The sequence below is a fragment of the Leiobunum rupestre genome, chromosome 10 (assembly GCF_980474605.1).
Source record: "Leiobunum rupestre chromosome 10, qqLeiRupe1.1.hap1, whole genome shotgun sequence".
NCBI lineage: Eukaryota > Metazoa > Arthropoda > Arachnida > Opiliones > Sclerosomatidae > Leiobunum > Leiobunum rupestre.
The window spans coordinates 31,558,324-31,583,014 of NC_143393.1; the positions used below are offsets into that span (position 1 = coordinate 31,558,324).

At 36.0% G+C, this 24,691-nt stretch overlaps 2 protein-coding genes across 4 annotated transcripts; both read left to right on the forward strand.

Moving 5' to 3' along the window:
- Positions 1 to 280: 280 nt before the first annotated feature.
- LOC149925390 (uncharacterized) lies at positions 281 to 3,045 on the forward strand. The gene is made up of 2 exons (XM_090161364.1): positions 281 to 320; positions 2,212 to 3,045. The coding sequence occupies exon 2, from the start codon at positions 2,217 to 2,219 to the stop codon at positions 2,613 to 2,615; it is 399 nt and encodes a 132-aa protein (XP_090017490.1). The 5' UTR covers positions 281 to 320; positions 2,212 to 2,216; the 3' UTR covers positions 2,616 to 3,045.
- Positions 3,046 to 15,169: 12,124 nt separating this feature from the next.
- wap (DDB1 and CUL4 associated factor wap) lies at positions 15,170 to 24,318 on the forward strand. Of its 3 annotated transcripts, none has more exons than XM_090160907.1 (8): positions 15,170 to 15,330; positions 16,173 to 16,376; positions 17,997 to 18,197; positions 19,420 to 19,533; positions 20,281 to 20,413; positions 22,704 to 22,855; positions 22,933 to 23,050; positions 23,674 to 24,317. In XM_090160907.1, exons 2-8 carry the CDS (start codon positions 16,221 to 16,223, stop codon positions 23,844 to 23,846), a joined length of 1,047 nt encoding a protein of 348 aa, XP_090017033.1. In that variant the 5' UTR covers positions 15,170 to 15,330; positions 16,173 to 16,220; the 3' UTR covers positions 23,847 to 24,317. The 3 variants fall into 3 exon arrangements, with proteins under 3 accessions (XP_090017033.1, XP_090017035.1, XP_090017034.1); XM_090160909.1 differs by having other exon boundaries at positions 15,174 to 15,330; positions 16,173 to 16,367; positions 23,674 to 24,314; XM_090160908.1 differs by lacking the exon at positions 15,170 to 15,330 and adding an exon at positions 15,381 to 15,455 and having other exon boundaries at positions 23,674 to 24,318.
- Positions 24,319 to 24,691: the final 373 nt, after the last annotated feature.

The following is a 24,691-nucleotide window of genomic DNA, read 5'->3' on the forward strand; positions in this document are numbered from 1 at the left end:
CTAAATTTTAAAAATAATTTATAATTGCCAAGAAGTTTATAATATATTATCGACAGGAATTTAGTCACTTTGTACTTCAGCGCGTAAAGATAATTTTTTAAGAAACTAGTCCGGCAATTGTGAAAGTTGGTTTCCTACAATTTGAAAGGAAACAGAATAACTGACGGAAAGCGATAAGGAGCTATTTCCCAACGGATGGATGCCAACATCTATAAACCATACTTCTACAGAATTGAATCATTTCAAATAATAATTTAGCACACGCAACATATCTGTCACGAAGACCAGAACAAAGATATTTCATTCTTCTGCTTCAACTGGTATGTATTGTATCTTTTCACAAATTATTATCAAGGTAGAGAAGGCAATTGTGATATAACACCGAAGAAAAAATAATAGTTTCATAAGTAACCAAATATTATGCACTTATGATAGTATCGAGTAGAATTATACCTGTAGAGGTAATTCATAACTAGCTTTGAAGCAGTCAAAAACGTAGGATTTTACTTTGAAAACATTTTGGAAAAGCATCCCGAAAGGATAGGTGTTGCTTGTGGGTTCAAATTGCGAGTAAAATTCATCAAAGAATTCAGATGGAATGGTTATGGTTAAAAATGGGCACACCATTTTACGCACAATCCCACAGGGAGTGGTATGTACTATTTTCGCACTGAGCGTTGCCGCCGTCAGACTTTAAACAACTCTTTAATCATCAGGATTAAAATGGTAAATGATACGACAATCGATAGTGCGTTGCCAAGCCTCTATAGCACAATATTCATTTCGGTGATCTGGGGCCCAGAAGTTGGTCATATGCCCACTTAGATGTGATTTTTGGTGAATTTTATTAGCACCAGCACTGAACGCAGCATAAATTTTCAACCGGTTCGGTTAAAATGGTAAATGATACGTCAAACGATAGAGCATTTCCGATAGCCTAATATTGATTTTGTCAGTGCCAATAATTGTGATTTCGTGATATTCAAATAAACTCCTCAGCCGATAGGGTTAAAATGGTAGATGATACATCAAACGATTGGAAATGTCCCCACCTACGCCGCACTTTTATCATTTTTTCGATTGTGGCCCTGAACGTTTGCGCTATGGTTTTTTTAGATTTCGCACCGATGTCGCCTTAATATTATGGTACTTAACTCTCTAACCACGGACTGTAAATTTTAGAGGACCGGTATTCCCGAGGTATTTTACGCCCCGTTCACCGATCAGGCTGACGGGAGTCGCTCAAGGTCATAAAAAAAACTAAAGCGCGTGTCATTCGGTCGGCCCGATTTCCAGATAACATGCGGGGGGGGTCTATCTCTATGCGTGGTACAAATGACCTTGACGGACTCTCTCTCTCTCTCTAGTTCGAAGTGATTGATGCTCGGGGAAACCAAAATTCTACAGGGGAAGGCTACGCTTTACTCGTCCTCTAAAATTTACAGTCCATGCTCTAACCGATAGAGCTGGAAGGGTGTGCCAATATTTTGTCTCCATAGGCAACCGTTTTGCCATGGCAACCAAAAAGTTTTTGACAACACAAAATGGAAATTTTTCAATTGAATAAAACATGGGTATCTGACGAATTTTAAAAATTAAAATTTTTGAAAATGCTAAAATTAGAAAATATAAATAAAAATAAAATAAATAAATAATGAAAAAGTTCGAAATTGATTAAAATTTTTACAGATTCCCATGTTATAATCAATTGGAAAATTTCCATTTTGTGTTGTCAAAAACATTTTTGGTTGCCATGGCAAAACGGTTGCCTATTTGGAGACATTTCCCTTTGGGGTTTTTCAAGTTACATGAAGGTCTACCAAACCCCCGAGTTTGAACAAAATCGCTGCGTTACACCTCGGGTCGTCTCCTTGTTAGTGCCAGCGCTTTTAACACACAATCCCGCAAGCTGATCGTTTACCCATATATTGATTTTTGGCGATTTTCTTTTGATTGAACCTACGTTCATAGTTGTATCAAGAAATTTTAATTTTCAACGAGATTTTTAGCTCCGCGTAACGATCGAAATAGCAGCCCTGTATAAGCTTCTCGCGTTGACCGTTACGTGAATCTATGCAAAATGAAAAGACTATTTGGCGGGACACTACAACAACGTATTTTAATGCCCTTTTAACGGAGTTTGTTTTTCGACTTTGTCCTAATTCAAATACGAAGACGAATAATTTCAAAATGAAACTTCGTAACTTTCAGATTCAATGGGGGAAAGCAGGATTACTGGCACAGTGACGAGCGTTTATGATGGCGATACTTTTACCATTAAGCCAAGGTCGGGTTCGGAGGTGAAAATCCGGCTGATCGGAGTGGACACCCCTGAGATTCGAGGCAATCAACCCTTCGCCATCGAAGCCAGGGACAGACTGAGGGAACTCCTGCTGAATAAGACGGTGACCGTTATAGCGTACCAGCTCGACCGCTTCGGCAGGACACTGGGCTCTGTGCACGTGGACCAAGGAAACGTTTCGGTGCTTCTGGTGCGAGAAGGCCTGGGCAAAATATACCGTAAGAAAGGAGCGGTCTACGGGGACCTCTTGGATGACTTGGAAGATTCCGAAGACGTCGCTCAGAAGGCTATGACTGGTGTTTGGAGTCAATAAATTGGCTCGTGTAGCTACATTTACAATTTACAAAAAATATCGCATTTATCAGGAAACTATATCTGTAAACCCTGGCAAAAGCTACATAAAACCCAAAAGTGTGTCCGCTCTACCTTCGAACGGGACTTTTGAAATATTTACTGAGAGCACGGTATAATAAAGTGAGCTAGTCTCACCATCGACTACAAAACCAACTAGATGGCTATGTATTGGAGGCGTTTTCTTTGGTCTATGGGCTTGTTTGGTTTGGCGCGATTTTCTCTCGTCTCTTTAGAGGGGGGTCAAAATAACAAAGGAGAGACTAATCACTTGGTGGCGCGGGAGTGGCGAACATTTTTAATTTTAAAGCAAGTGTCGGCTCTATCTTTTCCCTCTGTATTTTTGATTGGGTCTATGTAACGAAGATGGCTATGATTGCTTAGATCGCCGGGAAGGTGCTTCCATCTATTATCGACTTTCAAAAACGTATTGTCATTTATTTGAAAGTCAACGATTACGTGATTGAAACACGTGATTGCAGAAAAGCCAATCCAAGCTAAGTTGACTGCGCACGTGATTACGCAAAGCCAATCAAAGGAAGGGGTACGTCGAGGCACCTACTTTTGAGGGATTAATTTGCTTGCTCAACTTGTTTCAATTTCGACTAATCTCTACGTAAGTGACATATCTCTCGCTCGTCAATGATACTAACCTTAAAATAGGAGCCGACACTTGCTTTAATGCCGTAGTCTTTACTACCAGTTCTCAATGGATAATATAACGATCTGGCACACTTTTGAGTCTTATGTCGCTTTTGACACAAGGAATATCTTTAAGATTCCATTGACACTTTGCGGAATGTAAGAAAGAAAATGTATTGCACTCAGACCACTCTCTAGAAACATAGACTTATCAGAAAACTAATTTAGAACTCACGCTGAAGATCCTGGAGAACTTTCTCTACGAAACTGGTCTAGTTCCGCGTTAAAGGGAATATAACCTCTGGTATTTCTGTCGCCCTCCGAGGGTTCCAATATTGTCCGCTGCCTCCCATGGCTTTTCACACTTGCGGCGCTGATAATCGCTGATTGTGAAGGGAATAAAGGAAATTGATGGGGTCTTCCATAAAGAACGTGTTGGAGGTTCTATTCCCTTTAAATCACGTATTTAGATGATAAAACAATTGCGCAGAAAGTAAGTTAAAGGGAATATAACCTCAGGTATTTGGTGTGGAACACCAAAGTTTGCAGCTCTGGCCGCTCTTACCTTTGGCTTTAAACATTTTGGCGCCACTGAACAGGGAAATTTTAAGAATTGAAGGGGTCTTCCATAAAGATTGCTTTGAAGGTTATATTCCCTTTAACTTCTTTTTGATACAAGATTTAATGTCGTATAGGAATAGCAGCGCCTATTTTAGCTTATTACCACGGGCAGGAATTTTCGTCTAGATGTGGCTGAAGTTGTTTTTTGACGTTGCTATGTTAACTTAACAAACAACTACGGCAGGATAAGCATTCTAAGTAGAGGTATGGATTCCTGCCACTGGAGATTGAAAATCTCTGCTGTAAACCACGCCCTTTTCTATGATAATCTTAGGAGCACCATTGTTGTCCTTAGACATTCCCAGTGTATTCATAAATGGTTTCCAACATTTATATTGAAAATGGGATATTTTTTACGTGTAAAAAAAGAATGATTACCATGGCAACCATGATTTAACAAATGTAATTATCATTATAATTTGAAATCGTAATACTGTTTATTTTAATCAAAACATTTTAAAGGACTCAAAATTAAAGACATTTTTTGAGAATGTCCAAAGAGTTCAAAATCGGGAAAACAAATTTTGGCTTAAGGTTGTATCAAGAATGTATTTATTCAATCTTTGCAATTAAGTTTCAAAACACAAAAGTAACAGAAATGTGACGTTTTTGAAACAAGTTTTTTGTTGGTATGGTATTCCATGGATATCGCCACAAATTAAGTAGCACTTTCGTGTCTTATTAATCATGTAACCAAAAATAAATTTGCATATGTACTAGTATAATAATTATTCTTTAATAATAATTAATTCATTGGCGAGGAAATTCAATTATTCTTCGGTCAGCTGTGTAAGCTATGTAGTTTAAATGGTTTCCAGAAGTGTCGCCATCTACTGGCAAAGATTTATCAAGCCATGTTCACACTTACCCCTAAAATCGCTACGTTTTAGATAACTCGTTTTCAAACCCAGCGTGAAAAATCGCTTCATGTTGGTTCGGGAAGCAACTCGTCCAAACCGGTTCGCTTAGAATCGCTTTCAGAACGATAAGGCGGGCAAGTAAAATTGTTCGTAATTTCCAAAATAATGGGAATAAAATTCTAAATAATGTCAAATAATATTACAGTATGTATAGTAAACATGATTAACTAATTGTTTTGGGATACATTTTAGTATTTTCAAAGTTCTAGTCATAATTTGAAATGGCGTTAAGCCTTGGCTATAAGCGAACCAGGGTGAAGCGATTTTGCACGTGTGAAGCAAGAATTATCTTCGGCGGTCAAAACTGGTATAGAGTAATATCGGCGGGACGTATGTCGACGTCACCCATGCTTTTTCCTATAGATAAAAAACTGGCCTCAAAATGGCGGCCATAGCCCAAAGCTACAGAGCGATACTACTCTATTCAAACCGACCTAAACTGGGTTTTAAGCTCTAGTGTGACCGTGGTTTAAAATGTAGGAAATGTGTATCTCTGATGAAAGTTTTCTTTAAATTTAAAATATAACATTATATTATATTCCTTTTTATTATTCAACGGCTGCACCAAGGCTAGGCTACGCATACTATATTCTACTTTTCGTTTTACCTAGGGCCCAGAGGCATACCGACCCGGGTTGAGGGGGTACATTTTGAACCGGGGTTCAAGCTGTCTTTCACGTAGCGGGCGCCAAAAACGCTACTATATTTAAAGGGAATATAACCTGCAAAGCAATCTTTATGGAAGACTCCTTCAATTTTTCAAATAACCCTGTACAATGGCGCCAAACATTTCTAAAGCCAAAGGCAAGTGCGGCCAAAGCTGCAAACGTTGGTGTTCCACACCAAATACCTGAGGTTATATTCCCTTTATAATATCAAAGCTATTTATAATGAAAAGCGCCATATACCCTCGGTACGCCTCTGATTATACTGTGATTTCCACATGATCGAAGTTGGCCGTGTTAATGCACAGCGTATATACCGTGTATTTCAAAAGGTAACGTAAGTTGTAGGGGGTGAGTTGAGAAGTATGCCGGTTTTTTTCCCCATTTTTCTACGATGAGTTAAAAGAGCGCCAGCTAGAGAGCATCAAAGTGTGGCCTACTAGCCCCTGGAAGTAGGCTGCAACAAGCGCAAAACCAAGCAGCAGGGAAATGCAAACATTAAGGTTTGGGTTCGTGTGATAGGTAAAAAAAGACTTTGTACACAAATCGATGTAACCAGCGTAAAAAAAGTAAATTTAAACAGTATTTAAGGTCCCTGTTGCTGGTTTGGCGCTTGTTGCAGCCTACTTCCAGGGGCTAGTAGGCCACACTTTGAAGCTCTCTGGCGCTCTTTTAACTCATCGTAGGAAAATGGGAAAAACAGGCATACTTCTCAGCTCACCCCCTACAACCATGAATATATCTAGCTATGAATATACAATAGCAATAGCCTCTCTAACCTCCCGCTAAAATTTGGGTTGGGCTTATCAAGTCACGTGATCAATCACATCTGCTCCGACCGAGTGAGGAGCATGCCGTCATTTCCTTCAGTCTCCTGATTGGCTGACAACGCTTCACTGGTATATATACTAAAATCTGCGTGTATTCATGCGCCGACCACAAAATACCTTCCCCTTTGAAGCCAGAAATGAAGCACAATTTTGAATTTGATTAGAAATATTTTAATATTACCACGAAACTATATAGGTATACACTTGGAATGTCTAAGGAAGATTTTTTACGGCCGTGATGAAGCTCGTAGAAACGGGCGTGTCTTAAAGCGGGAAAACTCACGAGAAAAACTCTCGCGCCTTGCTACCCTAATTCGACGAAAACTCGTCATTAAGCCTAGTCAAGGTTATTATATTAGTGGCTTACCTGATTATCTCTTTTATAACCATACAAATACCCGAAATTAGGTATCACTACACTTCTTTCGCGAAGAACATTATAATTACTTCAAAATATTAAGTACGATAACAAAATGAGGTTTTTAAATCCATTGTTTTATAAGCCTTTTTTGCGCGGGAAGATCGCCTATTTGTTACCATGACGACGCATTCTTTTCACTTCAAACCTCGAGCCAAGGAATTTGAATTGTCGTGTTACGTCCTTGACGTAGTTATTAGTTAAGCCCCGCCTTTTTCTCGACGCGCTTTCGTATCACCGTCCCAATGGAACCTTAGACATTCCAAGTGTATACCTCTATAGTTTCCTGATATTACTAATTGTTAATCCATTATTTGTTTAATTATAACAATTTTATCTACGGTAATGTGTTTTATGGTCATTAGCGAAATATTAAGCGTTAAATTTAGGTTTATGTTACTTACGATGGTACTAATACTGTTTTGCCAAGTAATTATCCTAAATCATCACGTGGATTTGCAAAATAGGATGATTGATGCAGATACAACAAGTTATCCCGGTGGTAATATAAGTTCCACATCGTATGTGTTAAGCCACTTCCCCAGGAATGTCCAAAACACTATACCTAAAATTTTATATCTTAAATTCGTCTGAAATAGTTTTTAGACTAGTTAATACGTTCTTTTAGGATGGAATTTCAGACTATTCGTACAACAAGCTCTGAACTGTTCGTTTTTTCCACGTCATAGCTTGGTCCGAATCAGTTCTATGGACGGTCCTGGACTTACGAATAGTTTTCACCTAGTGTGTTTCGCATTTGGAAATCGTTCTCGCGCGAATGATGACGTCACTCGTAAAAGTTGAGACTATTTAGAGCAATCTCGGGGTAAGCCCATAGATATAAGAAATGTATATAAAGGTCTAGATAAATTTCGGGGCGTCTAAGCCTAACATAAAATACGGAATTGACACCTAGCAGACACCGAGGAAGGCACGTGACCAAGAGCGCGAGCTCTCTTAGCATTTTAGTACTAAGTGCTTGACCTTTCCGCAGGCGGTAGTCTTTAGACACCATCTGTTGGTGACTTTTAGTATCATTTTTAAGCAGGAGACAATGGCTCTCGCGACGATAGCACGAGCTTTCTTACCGATAGATAGCGTCTTATAAGGATAGCCTGCAGAAATTACGCGTTTCTGCCAGCTGTCATCAAGGAGGATAGGAAGGGAGGCGAAGTAGGAGGGATGAACGCGCCAGCATCCTTGTAAGAAGCTTAGCGCACGCTCGGCGGGAAAATTTCGGAAAAATGGCGGCGAGATTGCGGCCGCTATACGCTACGTGTTGCCGCCATTTTTCCGAAATTTTCCCGCCGAGCTCGCGCTAAACTTATTACAAGGATGCTGGCGCGTTCATCCCTCCTACTTCGCCTCCCTTCCTATCCTCCTTGCTGTCATCTCCGTATTCACTCCCTTTGAAATATTTTATCTAGACCTTTATATACGTTTCCTATATCTATGGGGTAGCCCAAAGAAAAAGGTATTCGCTTCACTTCGTTAGAACAGCGGTTCCCATTTTTTTTGCTTTCGAACCCTAAATTATCCACCTAATTCTGGCGGAACCCCAACTCATTTTTTTACTTATCTTAAAAGACTCTTGACACAAACAAAGTTGGCCGCGCTGCGAATTATCGGAACCCCTGTGTCCCTTTCTACTACTCTAGCTACTCTTTGTACGCGTCTCATCCTGGAACACTTCGAAACTTTTCGCCTTTAACTTAATTCCTGTTTTTCTTTTTGAATTTTATTTAATTAATTTGTTGTAAAAAAAAAAAAAAAAAAAAAAAAAAAACCTGCACAAACCATACTTACCACATATCTTCATCGGACGTGTAAACTACCACAATTACGGATTCTCCTACCATCGGAAAAAAAAAAAACTATACTCACCACATTTGTTCGTCGGATGCGTGAAGTTCCTCAACTACGGCCTCTCTCCTCACCTAAAAAAAAAAATAATAAATAGTTAAAAACAGCTACTCTTTGTACGCGTCTCGCTTTAGGTACGATCTCTTTATAATCTCTAAAAAAAAAAAAAAAAAAAAAGCAACCTCACACACATGTACTCATTGTATGCGTTTATTTTAATTAAGGCCTCTTTCATCATCTGTAAAAAAAAAAAAACTTTTCATTGTATGCGTTAATTTTAATTGAGGCCTCTTTCATCATTTGTAAAAGGTTAATCATATATTTGTTCATAATAAATTTTCCAGCGGTCGTGGGCGGCTTTCTGCCTGTGCTTCGCCTCTCGTGTCTTCTTGCAGAGTCTGACCTCTCGGGGTCCTCTCTCTTCGCTGGTTTTGCTCTGGTGCTTTCTCTTGACTGTGGTTTTGCTAGACTTATTCTATCTTTTTTCCATTTTACACACTCTCCATTTTATACTTATCTTTAACCCCTGTTATGTACTAGATTACGATGCAGGGGTATACAAAAACACTAACGAATGTCCCTTTCGCGGAATACGTTTTGGGAAATTTAAAATTTATTAATATTATTTTTTGTTGCAGATTATTGCAATAAATAAATAATACATAATAATAATAATACATTTTAAAATTTTTATGTTAAATGTGTAGGGAAGAAAATAAATATATATATGGATACCTTTGTGGGCAAAATTGGATCAAAGATTTTGTGTTAAAAATTGGAGGAGCAGTGGACTGTGATTTGAAAGGTGGAATGACGTCGTTCTGTTGTTCACAGGAATATTTTTTAATACTTTAAATAAATTTGACATATTAATCAACAATAAAAAATAATATATGTTCCTTTAAGACTGCACATTTAACGAGCTCTAAACTGTTTTTTCAGTTCGAAGAACTGTTTTTGTTATAATATTATCTTTGGTTAGACCAAGGGCAAATTGTTATCGCGCTATTAAAATAAGTGTGAGTAAATCTTACTGCTTTAGAAAAAGGCTTTTTTGATGTTTCTATACAATATTTTTGTACAAACTATGTTGGAATAAATAAAATTACTTGTTATATAATTATATTCAGGTAAATTTATTCGATAAAATAAACTTATTAGAGAAAAATCAGTTTTTGAACGGGAAAAGGTAGAAATGGATATTAGGAGACCCGTTATTTGAAAGACTAATTTAAAAATGTTTTGTACATGTTTTGTCAAATTTTAAATAAAGGAAGAGCAATGTTTTATATTTATAATCTTTCTCTGACAAAGCCATAACCCAACGTGACACGCATGGATGTTTGGAAAACTTCGGCAGCAATCGGAGCAGTCCAAAGAAAAACGCCATAACATTCATTCGTCGTCTGCTTTATTAAATCTATTCTAGACGTTCGCGTTTACGAAATTCGCATTTTCATGATGAAATAATAATAATCAGCTAGGCTAATACCCAAGGCACTACCTTAGGCCTAAGTCATCGAGCGACTTAAAGGCATTAATTCAGGTGGCCGGGTTACAATGCCTAAGAGGGTAGTGCAAGCCACGCGATCCAAAGAAGGGGCTTCATATTCTTTGCGCGAGCCTATAGCTCCCTACACCAACTATTTCATGAGGGTAGGAAATACGAACTTTAGAAAATCCCGAGTTCGTTCTCTATGGGGAGCTTCTGAGAAAACTCGTTTTTGACCGTATTCATGACAGTCCACTTTCGACCTTGACGCGGTCTTAGCTCTGCCGTTAACCTCAACAAGTTTTTATTGAAGGGGAAACCGAAGAGCTCGAGGGAAAACCCCTTAAACCAGTGGGGAGAGAACTTGCAAGCTCAACGCAGAAGGAGTTGTTCCGAGTTTTCACCCAGTGACACAAGCTGGTATCGAACCAGGCTCCTCTTGCTGCGAGGCGAAAGTGCTAACCACTCCGCCACCCCATTAATTATGACTAGAATTTTGAAAATACTAAATTGTATCCAAAAACAATTAGTTAATCGTGTTTACTATACATATAGTAATATTATTTGACATTATTTAGAATTTTATCCCCATTATTTTTAGTCGCGCGAGTCTAAAAATGTGTATTTTTTTTTGTATATTGGAGCGCGCTTCTTAATATTTCAGTGAAGAGATCGCGTGATTTGATGCGCGCTGTCTGAAAAAACTACACGCTCCTAACTTAAACAGTACAATGAATCATTTCATGTTGTTTTTAAAAAGTTTAATTATGTAATTTCCCCAAATCCACCAAATCTTTGGTCCGTTGAAAACTTCCAATTATCGAGTTAAAGGTATAAAAAGACTATTAGAAGAAAACATCAGACTATAAAAGAAAAATTACACCCAGTAATGGTTTTAATCAAAGCGCCTTGAATCTGCGCCGCGTAATCAGGGCTAGGAAGTACATAGGAAAACTGGGTGAGTTATATTTTGTTATTTACTATTATTTCATGTTTTAAATTCCGCCTATCTATCGGAAACCAGAAATTTCGGCTTAGCGGAAGTTTCTGGTATTTTAGACACTTGAAGGCTGTGTGCTGAGAAAACATCTTGATTACGCAATAACTATGAAAATAAGTTTTGTTGTAAACCTCGTTAATTGTCATACTTATTGTTAGTATGTTTCTTATGATATTAGGTTTTCTACCTAGTTACTTGAAATCAAAGCATCGTTAAACCAAGAAATATAATACCTACGGAACAAATAACTTTGAGGGGTTAAACAAATAGGCATCGTGAAGATATATAGTAGGCGCACCCGGCGCAGGAGCTTCTACTCCAACAATTTACATGTATGTGAAATTATTTTGATGAAGCATATGCTTATTGTTTATGGAATTAAGAGACACTAATAAACATAAATAATTTAAATACTTTTTATTTTCCAGTAATTACATAAGTTAATACTTACCTTTTCCGTAACTTCTTACTTAAATTTTATTAATGTTGGGTCCAAAAGTTGATGCGTCCTTCTTTTCCGTTCACTGTTTTTATCCAGAGACCAATAAACCCTCTTAATATCTGCTTGCAAAATTTCGTGTGATCAAAAACGCTTATTTTTAGGCCTAATGGTGTAGAAATGATTTCAAAATAAATGTTTCCCATTTTTGGGAATTGAACGAAATGGAGAAGTGAAATAACAACTTCCATTAATTAATTAATTAAAAGAAATTAGATTGGCCAAATATGCATCTCATACAGCGCCCGAAACCGGGGGCGCTCTCAGTGTTTTTAAGAGGCGACAATGACCTTACCCTAAATTTAAAAATAGTGCAGTTCTTAGGGTTGAGGGGGGGGGGGGCGCACTGTTGATTTGCGAATGATCAGCATTCTCATACGCCCCGTTGGATGCGGACCTGTACACCTATAACAAAATTTGAAATGCAACGGATTGTTGTCGTAATGAAAGGAATGTTTTTGTGGAGAGTGACGTCTCCATGCCTTCGCTCATTAAATCCACCATAAATGGCGCACGACAAATTTTGATATATCTATATAAAGTAGGCTTCTTTCAACTCCATTGACCAATACACTTTATGGCGACCTTTTCTCAAAAATGAAAATGGTCCTGAAAAGGACCGTTTTTTTTGGTGTACTGCACACTACACCTCGTCTCATTTGACCTCACCTCACCTATAAAGGTAAGATAATCTTAATACGATGATAACACCTGATGTACTAAATTACCATCACTTACAGAAATTCACTCAAAAACGCCCCACTCCTTGAATAAAAGGAGGTACTCAACGTTGGACATCGAAATTCTGTTTCTTCGGAAGCGGGTGATGGAACCCGCTACCGAGAACGTTCTTTCAACGTCGGCACTTGCCGCAGGAATACTCAACACCCTCTTAGCCAATTCTGATAGCACAGGGTACTTTTTTCGGTAAGTCTTCCAAAAAAAGAGCACTTGGCAATCCTCCGGCTGCAAGGGCTCCTCCAAATAATTAGTGATTTCACTCTTGAATGACTGCTGTTGCGTGGTGGCTGGCTGCTCTGAAGTACGGGCCGCTCGAACCCTGGACCAGAGTCCCCCTGATCTGTTAGGCTGCTCCTCCTGCTGCTGATGCTGTTCCTCGGGCATTATGCGAGCGGCAAACTCCGACAAATGACGAATCGCGTCGTTCTCTCCAAGTGACCGGAAAATGTTTGAACCATCGTCCATGGCATTCGATGCTGTAGAATTTTATCATTCATTTAGCTTCTGGGAGTGGGATAAAAATATGATTTGCTTTATCTTACCGGGAAATAATGCAGTTTTCCCTCGAGGGTCTTACAACGCCGCAACTACATATTGCGGGTCTACCACTTCCTCAAAGAAGCGCGTTTTTAATCTGCACAGCAGCTCCTCCCGAAAATCAAAAAAGTAAGGAGCATTCGCCGCCGAGATCTGATCAAAAACATCCAGAAGCGTTCCAATTACCAGATGAGCAACGGGCTCTCGCTTCTGGAAGTTGTCTGTGGCGATCTTTATGGGCCTTAGCAACCTCAGTATCTCCTTCATCTGGAAGATATGATCTTCGCTTGGCAGGTTTTCGAGAAACGCTTCGGCCTCGATGAAGGTACTCTTCAGAGCCGCAAGCATTCCATCCTACAGTAACAGGGTAAAAAAGGGAAAAAAAGACATAGTATTAGTGAAACCCTGTCACGACCTTGGTTTCAAAATGTCGCTTACTTGAACGAGTCGCTCCATAGCCATAAAGATGGAATTCCACCGAGTAACGACGATGGCCTTGACGTCCAGGCCCCCGGGTGACCTCCTCCGAAACGCTTCGCTCCATTTGGAGGAGCGATGGAAGAACGTCACCCAGTCGTTGACGCGCTTGACCATCACTTCCGCTCTTACTATGGTTTTGAGGGAATTATTAACCACCAGCTGCAACGAGTGGCAAATGCAGAGGACCCGGATCCACGTGTCATGAAACATCCCGAAAATTGGGAGGTTCTCGGGCTCCGGGGATGACGTTGGAGACGCGGGCAAAGTTGAAGGAATTGACATTTGATTAAGCGTATCCCATCCTATAAACACGTGCGAAATCGCTTCACCCCGATTTGCTTATAGCCAAGGCTTAACGCCATTTTAAATTATGGCCAGAATTTGGAAAATACTAAATTGTATCCCAAAACAAATAGTTAATCATGTTTACTATACATACAGTAATATTATTGGACATTATTTTGAAATTTATTTCCATTATTTTTGAAAATACGAGCAATTTTACTTCCCCACCTTGTCGTTTTGAAAGCGATTCTAAGCAAACTGACTTGGACGAATTGCTTCCCGATCCCACACGAAGCGATTTCTCACGTTAATTTTAAAAAACAGTTATCTAAACGAAGCGAATTTAGGGGCAAGTGTGTGGGAATGGAAAGGGGTATATCCCATCGGGGGTCTCGGGGGGGGGGACAGAAAAACGAGAATGGTGTATATAGCGCTTGGTGTGAAGTTCACACCAAGCGCACCAGAGGCAGACATACCAACCGCCACATTGGGTCTCTCCATGAAGTCTTGAGTACAGTGATTTCCCCATTTTCAGGGGCCTATTCTGTAAATATTCGAAATCCAATTTTCGATCGAAAACTAGATTTCGAACTTCGAGATCTCGACGAATGGTATTCGCTAAAGATTTCGAATAAGCATAAATCAAAGCAAATTGTCGAAGTCGATTTCGGATTTCGACATGGTATAGGGTATCGAGATCGAATTCCCAGTCGATTTTTTACAGAATTGCCCCCCAGCCCTCTAGCCAAACTATCAGATCCCACTGTGACACCCTCTCCAACCTTGAAAGTAATTACAAAAGCGGCCGCAAAATTGTGAGGTCGCCACTATGCAGAACCTAGATAAGCAGTAATTTTAGGGAAAACAAGTAGGGTCAATACCGTTTTTTTTTCATAAATAATGATACTTGCATTTTAATTTAATTTTTGCATCGTTTAATTATATTTTTATAAGTTTATTGAACATTCTCATGACTTTTTAATTTATCTGTAGCAGACGCTAGATCATAGGCGCAACCTCGGAGAAGCTAGCGCCGTTACGCCACCTAGACTCGTTTGGGTCGCGAATATTTTTAAGAGCACCATTTTGTGGACGATTTGGGTTAAATTTCAAATAAAGGAATAGGAAAGTTTTATAACATTTTCCTGACAACAATCCTATCGTCGCGAGCAGGGGGCCGTGTCTAGGCCATAGAAATCTCTAGAATGCTGCCGCCTACGGCCGAGCTTGTCGCCAGTTCGTTTTGAACCTTCAGCCAATGAGAGGCCGTAGAGTGGTTCCGCTACTATCGCGGGAGCTAAGTGACGTCATTCTCTCTGGTGACATTAAATTCTTGGCAGAACCACTCTTTGAGCTCTGATTGGCTGAGATCTGGCTATCGTCTGCCACGGCGTTTGGTCCATTTGCCAGTTACACGGCAGCATTCTAGTTACCTATGAGATTTCTATGGTCTAGGCAGACAGACGGACTCTGACGGAGCTAACTCAAACCAGAGAGGGTAAAGTCGCTGCTCAAACATTATAAGTGTCGGGAAATTAGGTTTGAGTCTTGATATTAGAATCTTGCTGCTTATGTGCCATTTACGGTCATTCTGCTAACGATAATTATTTTATAACGTACCTTTTTTGGCTTATACCGTGAGATGTTGAACTGATACTGTACCAGATATTGACGAATTTTTATAGTACGTTGAAGAAATTTTAGTTTTATTTGTGTGGGAATCTCTGTTACTCTGGCTATTCTGAGAAAGTGTTGATAGAATGGTAGAAGTACATGTTTAGATTATGTGTTCCTAAAAGGGAGTATAAAGTAAGATGTTTCATGGTAGATCGATGTTTTTGTCACTAGGAATGTTATTAATTGTTTTCTTTTGGGGTGAAAAGTCTCTTGGAGCCTCAATTTCTACCACCTTATGAAAAATTTGAGCACTTGCAATTATCATGTGGGCTTTACCACTAGCTTAGCTGAAGATGATTTGGTCCTAGAAGAGTTCCAATTGGGCTAATGAAATGGGTATTTAAAATGAAACTACTCCAAATTCGAAATGTACAGCTTAAAGGTGCATTCTATCCAGACGAATCCATTATCAAAGAAATAAATCCTTCTTTCAAATCGGTGCTTCATTAATAACTTCCGACGATTTTTGAATAACAATAATGTATCTCGTAAGCATCACATTCGAAATCTCACTTTAAATTTCTTAAATAATAGTAAATTATTAACAAATGAATTGCAAAAATGAGATATTTTGAGGAAACCACTAAGATGAGATTAAAGTATTCCCCATCACACCAAATAGATCTTTGAAATAAATTAGAAAACATAGTAATTTGTTTTAAACTGTAGAGTCAAATGTGCAAAAAAATTATGGTTATTTTGAAAGTTCATGTTCATTACTAAATTTATTTCGAAGTCCAAGAATTCAGTCCTACAGCTCTTACAGTCTTGCCCCCTCCACCCTCATAAATGTTCTTACTCAGTGCTTTGAGAAATATGAAATTCATTTTAAGATATCTCAATTTACAGAATCAATTATCCAAGCTACTCTGAGTGAACAACTCACACGGATATAAAATGGCGGTACATTCCGGACCTCCCAAGAGGAAGGAAATTTATAAGTATGAAGCACCCTGGACAGTTTATAGCATGAATTGGAGTGTACGCCCTGACAGACGTTTCAGACTTGCACTTGGAAGTTTTATTGAAGAATACAACAACAAGGTTTGCATTGTAACTGATTAGTATATTACCATTAATAATCACCATATTTAAATATTTTACAATTTTTTTCATTTTTGTTCTTTCAATTTGACCCAACTTGTAGATAATTGTATTTATCCATAGTTCAATTTATTATGCCCATAAATATTAACACAGTCTGTATATTGTCCAATTGAAAATAACAATTGATCAATTTTTACATATTTTGATCAAATTGACCAAAATTCATCAAAATATCATAAAATTCATTTCATTTGTCAATTTTGATCTATTTTTTTTTGGTTTTGAATTTTAAATTTTTTTTGAAATTTTTCACAGAAGTGCTCAGATTCCCATGTTATTTTCAATGAGAAAATATACATACTGTGTTGTCAAAAACATTTTCGGTTGCCATGGCAAAACTAATGCCCATTGCAATTGGTGATTATCACCTCGGGTAGTCTCCTCGTTAGTTTATTTTGTAACGGCCTCCTCCCATTTAGAATTTTAATTCTGATTCAACCGTTTATCCAACGAACTGACCTTGATAAAATTAAATTAAAAGCCTAACAAAATGCTGATTTAACTGTAAGTTTAGTGGTAACCATGAATTTGTAATTATATTTTATTATTAATACAAATTTATAATTAAAATTAGAGCTCGGGGAAACGGATAAATTAACCGCCAAAATTTCAATTAATCATAAAAATTTTTATTAACTGTTTATTTTTGGATAATATTCACAACTATTATACGATTTAATATGCAACAAATAAGTTTTTATTCAGATAATTTTTGGATATGGATATAAAAGAAATAAACAGAAAATTTTCTATTCGAACGCCAAGCCCTAATTAAAATCAATCATTGTAGATGTAAATAAGTAAAGTTTGTCACAGTCTATTTGAAGTTTCAGCTGAAACACAAAATTATTCTGAACTTTAAAAATTATCAGCCAATGGGGATTTGTTACCCTTATGATGTCATAAGAGTAATAGCAATGCGGCCAGAACAAATTGACACCTTTAAATTTACCATTTTAAATTTTTTTTACTTAAATACTTAAACTGATTATTTTAACTATAAAACTTATAAATTAAGTATTCTAGTACTATATTACATATGAAATTACCCAACGTTTAGTATTAACAGCTTTATAAAGATGTACCCCTAAAACATTTTTGTTTCCAGCCATTAGTCCACCTTTACTTGTAAGAATGACCTTTACTTGTAAGAATAAGTATTCCAAAAACCAGTAGAAGCTCTATGTCAAACACCTATTCAATTCTATATAGTTTTAGCAGATTTTCTGGGTTTATTTATTTGAAATATATGATATCTTCATGTAGGCTAATAACCCATTTTTTCAATAAAAAATATAAACAGTAATGTGAGCAGAAATTTGTCAAGGGGGGGGGGGGGATCAACCTTTTTCTTAAAAAGGAGGTAAAAATTTAGTGCAGTTAAAACTGCATCTACAACTAAATCTGCAAATCCCCATTTTGTCTATGCGCTTGTATATAAATATTAGCAATTTATTGTTGGGCTGCTCAAGCCCTGCCATTAATTTAAGGAACTACGCCCATGATCATTTCTCTGATCTAATTAAGCTTTGCACTCTTATTGTAATTTGGAAATGTTTACCCTAGGTTCAGATTGTCTCTCTAGATGAAGACACTTCTGAGTTCACAGCTAAAAGCACATTTGACCATCCATACCCTACCACAAAGTTAATGTGGATTCCCGACTCTAAAGGCATTTACCCAGATCTGTTGGCTACGAGTGGTGATTACTTGCGTGTATGGAGATCTGGAGAAAGCGAAACCAGACTGGAATGCCTCTTAAATAATGTAAGAGAACTAGTAAGAATTGTATGATTTAGAAAATTTTTTGAAATGTTGTTGTTGTAGTATATTTTAATTTACTTCCAAAATTAATATAGTTTTGATAGCATATATGTTTGTATCGGTTTCAGGCTAAAACTTTAATTATAGGGCGAGGGTTGAGTTACTTAGAACCCAACCCATACGTAAGCCAAATTGGTGACTTCTTTTACTTCTTATTAAAAAAACCTTGGTTATTTAAGTATTGAAACCTCAGTGATAGTACTGTAATAATTAAATACTACGAGGTTGTCCAATTTAAATTAGGGATGCACCGATATATCGGACTATTTTTCTAATATCACGCAATACCAGTATAAGAAAATTCTCAATTAACTAACTATTCAATTTGTGATAGAAAATATGTATTATGTAAAATTAAAAGAGGCATATTCGGATATGCTCTTGGAAACTTCTTTTAATGAAAAATTATAATTAAATGGTATGACAGTGCACTGAACCGTCTTTTATAGTGATTTTATCATATACACTACTGTTATGATAGATAACTTTGTTAATATCGGTTGATATATCAGCGCATCCCTAATTTAAACTACCTATTTTACATATTTAATATTATTTAGCGACTTGCACAAGTTATAAGTTAGAACAATGAGTAAAAACAACGATATTTAAAAGTGCACAAAAATTTGTTTATTGGAAGAATAAATTTAAAACCCGACTAGTTTTGGCTGCATTATCGCTCCGTCATCAGGGGTCCTAACCCCTGATGACGGAGTGATAATGCAGTCGGGTTTTAAATTTATTCTTCCAATAAACAAATTTTTGTGCACTTTTAAATATCGTTGTTTTTACTCATTGTTCTAACTTACCTATTTTACTTCAATATATTTAAAATTAAATGACTTAAGATAATAAATGCAGATATAGGACCCCAATTTGGAATCTATATGTAAAATATTTTAAGCACTGCTATACAGTTAATGGAGTAATGGACTTAAGAATCGTTTAAAAAAATTTGTCAGAATTTCAGGTAGCTCCTCCCCTCCTTGTCACATGACTCTGGAATACCTTCCATTTTCCCCAAACACATGATTCTGTTGCCCACCTTCAAAATTCAAAGGATGTAAAGTAGATATTGAACTAATTTCAACAAAAAGTGATTGCATAGCTTGTTGGAGTGTTATATCTTATTTGAAATAATGATGAAATTAAATGCGTATTTCAGAATAAAAATTCTGATTTCTGTGCACCTTTAACGTCTTTTGACTGGAATGAAGTTGATCCAAACTTGCTTGGGACATCGAGTATCGATACTACCTGTACAATCTGGGGGCTTGAGGTACAGTATTATCTCATTTTGAAATTTAAGAATAAATTGCACTTGGTATTTATTACATATACGTTTTTTAATTTATATTACATCTTTTTTTTAATATATATTACCAAGAATGTATTTATTTATACCTAGGGAGAATGTCTATGTCAAGACGGTTTTTAACCTTTCTCTCAATCCACCCGTTGGTCACCCCAGTACGCTCCTCCACTTAAAATAAAACGAATAGTCCCGGTATTTCATTGGCTGCTTAAAATTTACATCATCTAACGCGATGGTAATCAAACGCCCGGTGATTGTCGCAACATAATCATTCTTCCTAAATATAAATAAATATCGTTTTTTAATTTATATTACATCTTTTTTTAATTTATATTACATCTTTTTTTAATTTATATTACATCTTTTTTTAATTTATATTACATCTTTTTTTAATTTATATTACATCTTTTTTTAATTTATATTACATCTTTTTTTAATTTATATTACATCTTTTTTTAATTTATATTACATCTTTTTTTAATTTATATTACATCTTTTTTTAATTTATATTACATCTTTTTTTAATTTATATTACATCTTTTTTTAATTTATATTACATCTTTTTTTAATTTATATTACATCTTTTTTTAATTTATATTACATCTTTTTTAATTTATATTACATCTTTTTTTAATTTATATTACATCTTTTTTTAATTTATATTACATCTTTTTTTAATTTATATTACAAATGTTTTTTTGTTAATTTAAGACTGGACAATCGCTTGGAAGAGTAAATCTTGTGTCTGGACATGTGAAAACCCAATTAATTGCTCATGATAAAGAGGTGTATGACATTGCCTTCAGTAGAGCTGGTGGTGGAAGGGACATGTTTGCCAGTGTTGGTAAAGATTCAAAATGATAATTTTTAAATACTTTAAACACATTTAAACGACATGTAATGCGGAATTTCCCTTACTGACACTAACAAGAGTACCCGAGGTGTTTATTGCCAATTTTGTTCAAAGTCGGGCGTAATGTAGACCTATATGAGATATGAAATTTCCCAAAAGGAGACGTTGCACTACCCATTCGATTTGACATGGCAACCAAAAATGTTTAGGACCACTTAAAACCAAAAATCTCCATTTAAAAAAGCATGGGATTTTCTCGGTTTCACAGGATACTTTTTTTAAATTGAAAATCACGAAATCTGTAATTTGGACCAAATTTAGGTAAATTTAATCAAGTTTGGGTAAATTGGAACATTTTTGGGTAAAATAATGAAAAAAATCTAATTTTTGTTTTAAGTGGTCAAAAACATATTCGGTTGCCATGGCAAATCGAATGGGTAGTGCAACGTCTCCTTTTGGCAAATTTTTAGAGGTGTGCAAATACTATTTTTTGGGGATCGAATCGAATATCAAATATTTTTTTTCAAGGCACGTCAAATACTAAATCTAATATTTATAACGTCGAATAATTTGGTCGAATATTTTAGAGCAAAATTTTAAGCCAGTTAACTGATTAAATACCAAATAGTATTTCGAATACCAAATAATACGACGTATTTGGTTTTGAAATAACCAAATAGTTTGCATATTTGTCAAAAAAATAAAAAAGTAATTGAAATCACTGTTCATTTTACTTGCAATAGTAAAATACTAAACCAAATTTATAATTTATATTTTATTTTATTTAATAAATTTAAACTATAATACTTAACTTTTTCAAAATTGTTTAGTACTAACTACAATTAAAATCAAAGGATCTGCTATATTTTTCATGCTTTGCAAACTACATTAAAATCTCAAGTTTTTAAATAGGCCTATATGTAAAACACGAAGGAGCAGATCTTTTATTACAAATAAAAAATATTTAATTTAGTTTATAACAATTTTAAACCAATAATTTAGTTAAATCCAAAAAGTTACTTACTTCAACCTTTCTCCCAGTTATTAGTTATGAACTTGGTTTACGTTTTAGTTTTACTTTGCTATTCCAGAAAATTCCATAACAAAGAACACGCTAATAATCTAGCCAATAGGCGCTAGAATAAACAGCTTCTGCCTTTCGCTAAGAAGTTTTAATACACGGTATGAATAATGGACGTGCAAGCTACTCTTTATATGGTCCTTGCCGCTGTGGCCTAAAGAGAGGTGCCAGAAATAATCACTAGTTTGGAAATTTCACAGCGTTCTCCTCTGATGGCCTTGAAACTCAACAAATTAGAAAAAGACCCGCGGTTATTCGACCAGTTTGCAAACTATTTGAAAATACCAAATACTTTTTTCCTATCTTTTCGGATATTCGACTATTTGATCAAGAAAAACGAATATTCGCCAACTTTCCCAAGTGCTATTCGATTCGACAAATCGAATATTCGATTTGGTATTCGATCGAATTATTTGGCCTAACCAAATATTTTGCACACCTCTAGAAATTTCATATCTCATATAGGTCTACATATCGCCTGACTTTGAACAAAATCGGCAATAAACACCTTGGGTACTCTCCTTGTAAGATTATAGAAATGTGGAAAAAAGACCTAGTTTTATTTAAAGCAACTGTCGGCTATATCATTGCCAACTGTATTATGAAAAGGCCCCTGTTATTAGAGATGGCCATGAATCTATCCGACTCTTCAAAAAACGCCACTTTACTGGAGAGCGTGGTGCCATCTATTTATGTCAAAGGAAGCAAAAACTTAAATAGCCAAATGATAATGTCTTCAGAGAATCTTTGTAGAGTATTATAGCTTAACAACTTATGCTCTATTTAGTGAGCTTTAACCTATATTATATATCCCATGTAAAAATATTGTTTATAATTGCTGTAATTTATGTTATTGACCAATTTACAAATGATCCTATCAACACGAGGGATACCTATAAGTACAGCCTTTTTGATTTCGACGCTAGCAACATCTATTGAACAGTATAGTAACTAGGCTGAACGCTTGACGAATTCAAACACTAAATTTTGGTAAAAAGTCAGTTTTTTTTCCCTGCCATCGAAAAAGCTTATTAGCAATTTTTGAATAATCCAATATCAGGTGCTATAAAATCAGCCGTAAACTTAAATCTTTGTGTAAAATGCATCGGTTAAGCCCGCCTTAGAAAATAATTAGATTGTTTACAATCCTACAAATTTTATAGTGTGGGCTTAAAATTGGTTTCTTTATTCCGTGTTTAGGAGCTGATGGTTCTGTGAGAATGTTTGATCTCCGTCACCTGGAACATTCTACAATTATATATGAAGATCCACAACACCACCCTTTGCTTCGTCTTGCATGGAATAAACAAGATCCAAATTACTTGTCCACATTTGCCATGGATGCGTGTGAAGTAAGAAATTTTTCTGTCATACACCCATAATAATTTTGCTTACAATATGCTCAATGAATTATTGTTGTAATTAACAGGTTATTATTTTGGATGTGAGAGTTCCTTGCACACCAGTTGCTAGATTAAATAACCATCGAGCTTGTGTCAATGGTATAGCATGGGCGCCACATTCTTCCTGTCATATATGTACGGCAGGTAAGTTAATTCAGTCTCTTGGTTTTTATTACAAGATTTTGAGCCACTATTAAATCTGTTATCTATTTCGAGGAAATAGATATTAAATGGTATGTTTCATAAAAATTTATAATGCCCCTGCCTTATGAAGCCTTATGAAAATTCTTTGAATTAGCAGTATTTTTAACTGATAAATAAAAGTTCTAATAATTTTGTAGTGTATAATTTCATGTATCATACATGAAATTTTAATTTACAGTGATTATGTTTAAAATTATCATAATACCTAAGTAACAAAACCTAAGATTAACGTAAAAGTGTAAATATCAAACAGCATAAGTCTTGGAGACAGGATGGTTCAAAAGGTTTTTATAAGAAATATATTAAAACTTTAAATTTTTTTATTTGAAGGAACAAAAATTAGTGAATTATTTATACCAACATAAAAAATCATATGGTTTCTTTGAAACAGAAATTGGCCCGTTGAATTTTAAAATGAACTAATGATTGAATTTTTTAAATCAAAGAACACTAAAAGATAATCCGCCCCAAAGGGTGGGTGATAAGGTTTAAATGGCTTTGGTCAAATATAAAATTTGCTTTTTCCCCCTTATTCCTCTTAACCAGAAATGATTGTTTTACAGCTGACGATCACCAAGCTCTAATATGGGATATTCAACAAATGCCACGAGCAATCGAAGATCCCATTTTGGCATACACAGCGGAGGGAGAAATAAATCAAATTCAGTGGGCCAGTACGCAACCTGATTGGATAGCTATTTGCTACAACAACTGCCTAGAAATACTTAGGGTGTGACAGTGACCGAAGATGCAACTTAACCAAAATGAACTATCGGTAGTAAACCTACTTAGCTTTGATGGTATTGTTGCAAAATATACAATGAGGGATTTCAGAAGCAAAGGTACATAGTAACCATCACTATAATTCCACATCTTTTGAATGTATTATATCTAAAAGACATAATTATACAACTATGATATAATTATACCAACCAGTGCGAGTTCGGGAGTGTAAATAGTCATGTGTTCATTTGATTTACATTATTGTTCAACTTTTGCTTTTAAGTTGAGGAAAATATGATGTAGTAATCTTGTAATTAGCTCATATGTAGTACCATTTTGGTACCAATCTCTAATTGTCTTCTTCAATAACCAACAAATGACAATACATGGATTTGATATAATGGTTTTGACAATTTGATATAATGGTTTTGAATTGTGCTCTACAATCTCATCACAGTGTAAATTTTCATAATCATAAACATTGCAGCTGTACATAATTTTCACATTCAGTATGTATTTTAATAAATAATGTATTCAAGCAAATTAAAATCTTTATTTTAAAATTTGAGAAAAAAATCAGGTGATTTTTCACAAATAATAATCTACTAGTTAATACCCTAGGCACCAGTCACCTAGTGACTTTTAATGCCATCAATTCAGGTAGCTGGGTTACTGTAAAAGAAGGTGGTGGAAAGCCCTTAAAGTTAAGAGCTAACAGCTCCCTACACTAACCTCTGCAAGTTTTAAGGCAAGGGATAATACTGGGTTATTATAACTCCTTTAACCTGTGAGGAGAGTACTTGCAAACTCAACGTAGAAAGAGTTGCTCAGTTTTCACCCAGTCCCACAAGCTAGGAT

What these genes read in the sequence shown, in the direction of transcription:
- LOC149925390 (XM_090161364.1), top strand. Translation starts at nt 2,217, where the DNA reads ATGGGGGAAAGCAGGATTACTGGCACAGTGACGAGCGTTTATGATGGC.
- wap (XM_090160907.1), top strand. Translation starts at nt 16,221, where the DNA reads ATGGCGGTACATTCCGGACCTCCCAAGAGGAAGGAAATTTATAAGTAT. An exon ending in TGGAATGCCTCTTAAATAAT is followed by an intron (nt 18,198 to 19,419) that starts GTAAGAGAACTA and finishes TGCGTATTTCAG; the next exon opens with AATAAAAATTCTGATTTCTG. An exon ending in TTGCCATGGATGCGTGTGAA is followed by an intron (nt 22,856 to 22,932) that starts GTAAGAAATTTT and finishes TGTAATTAACAG; the next exon opens with GTTATTATTTTGGATGTGAG.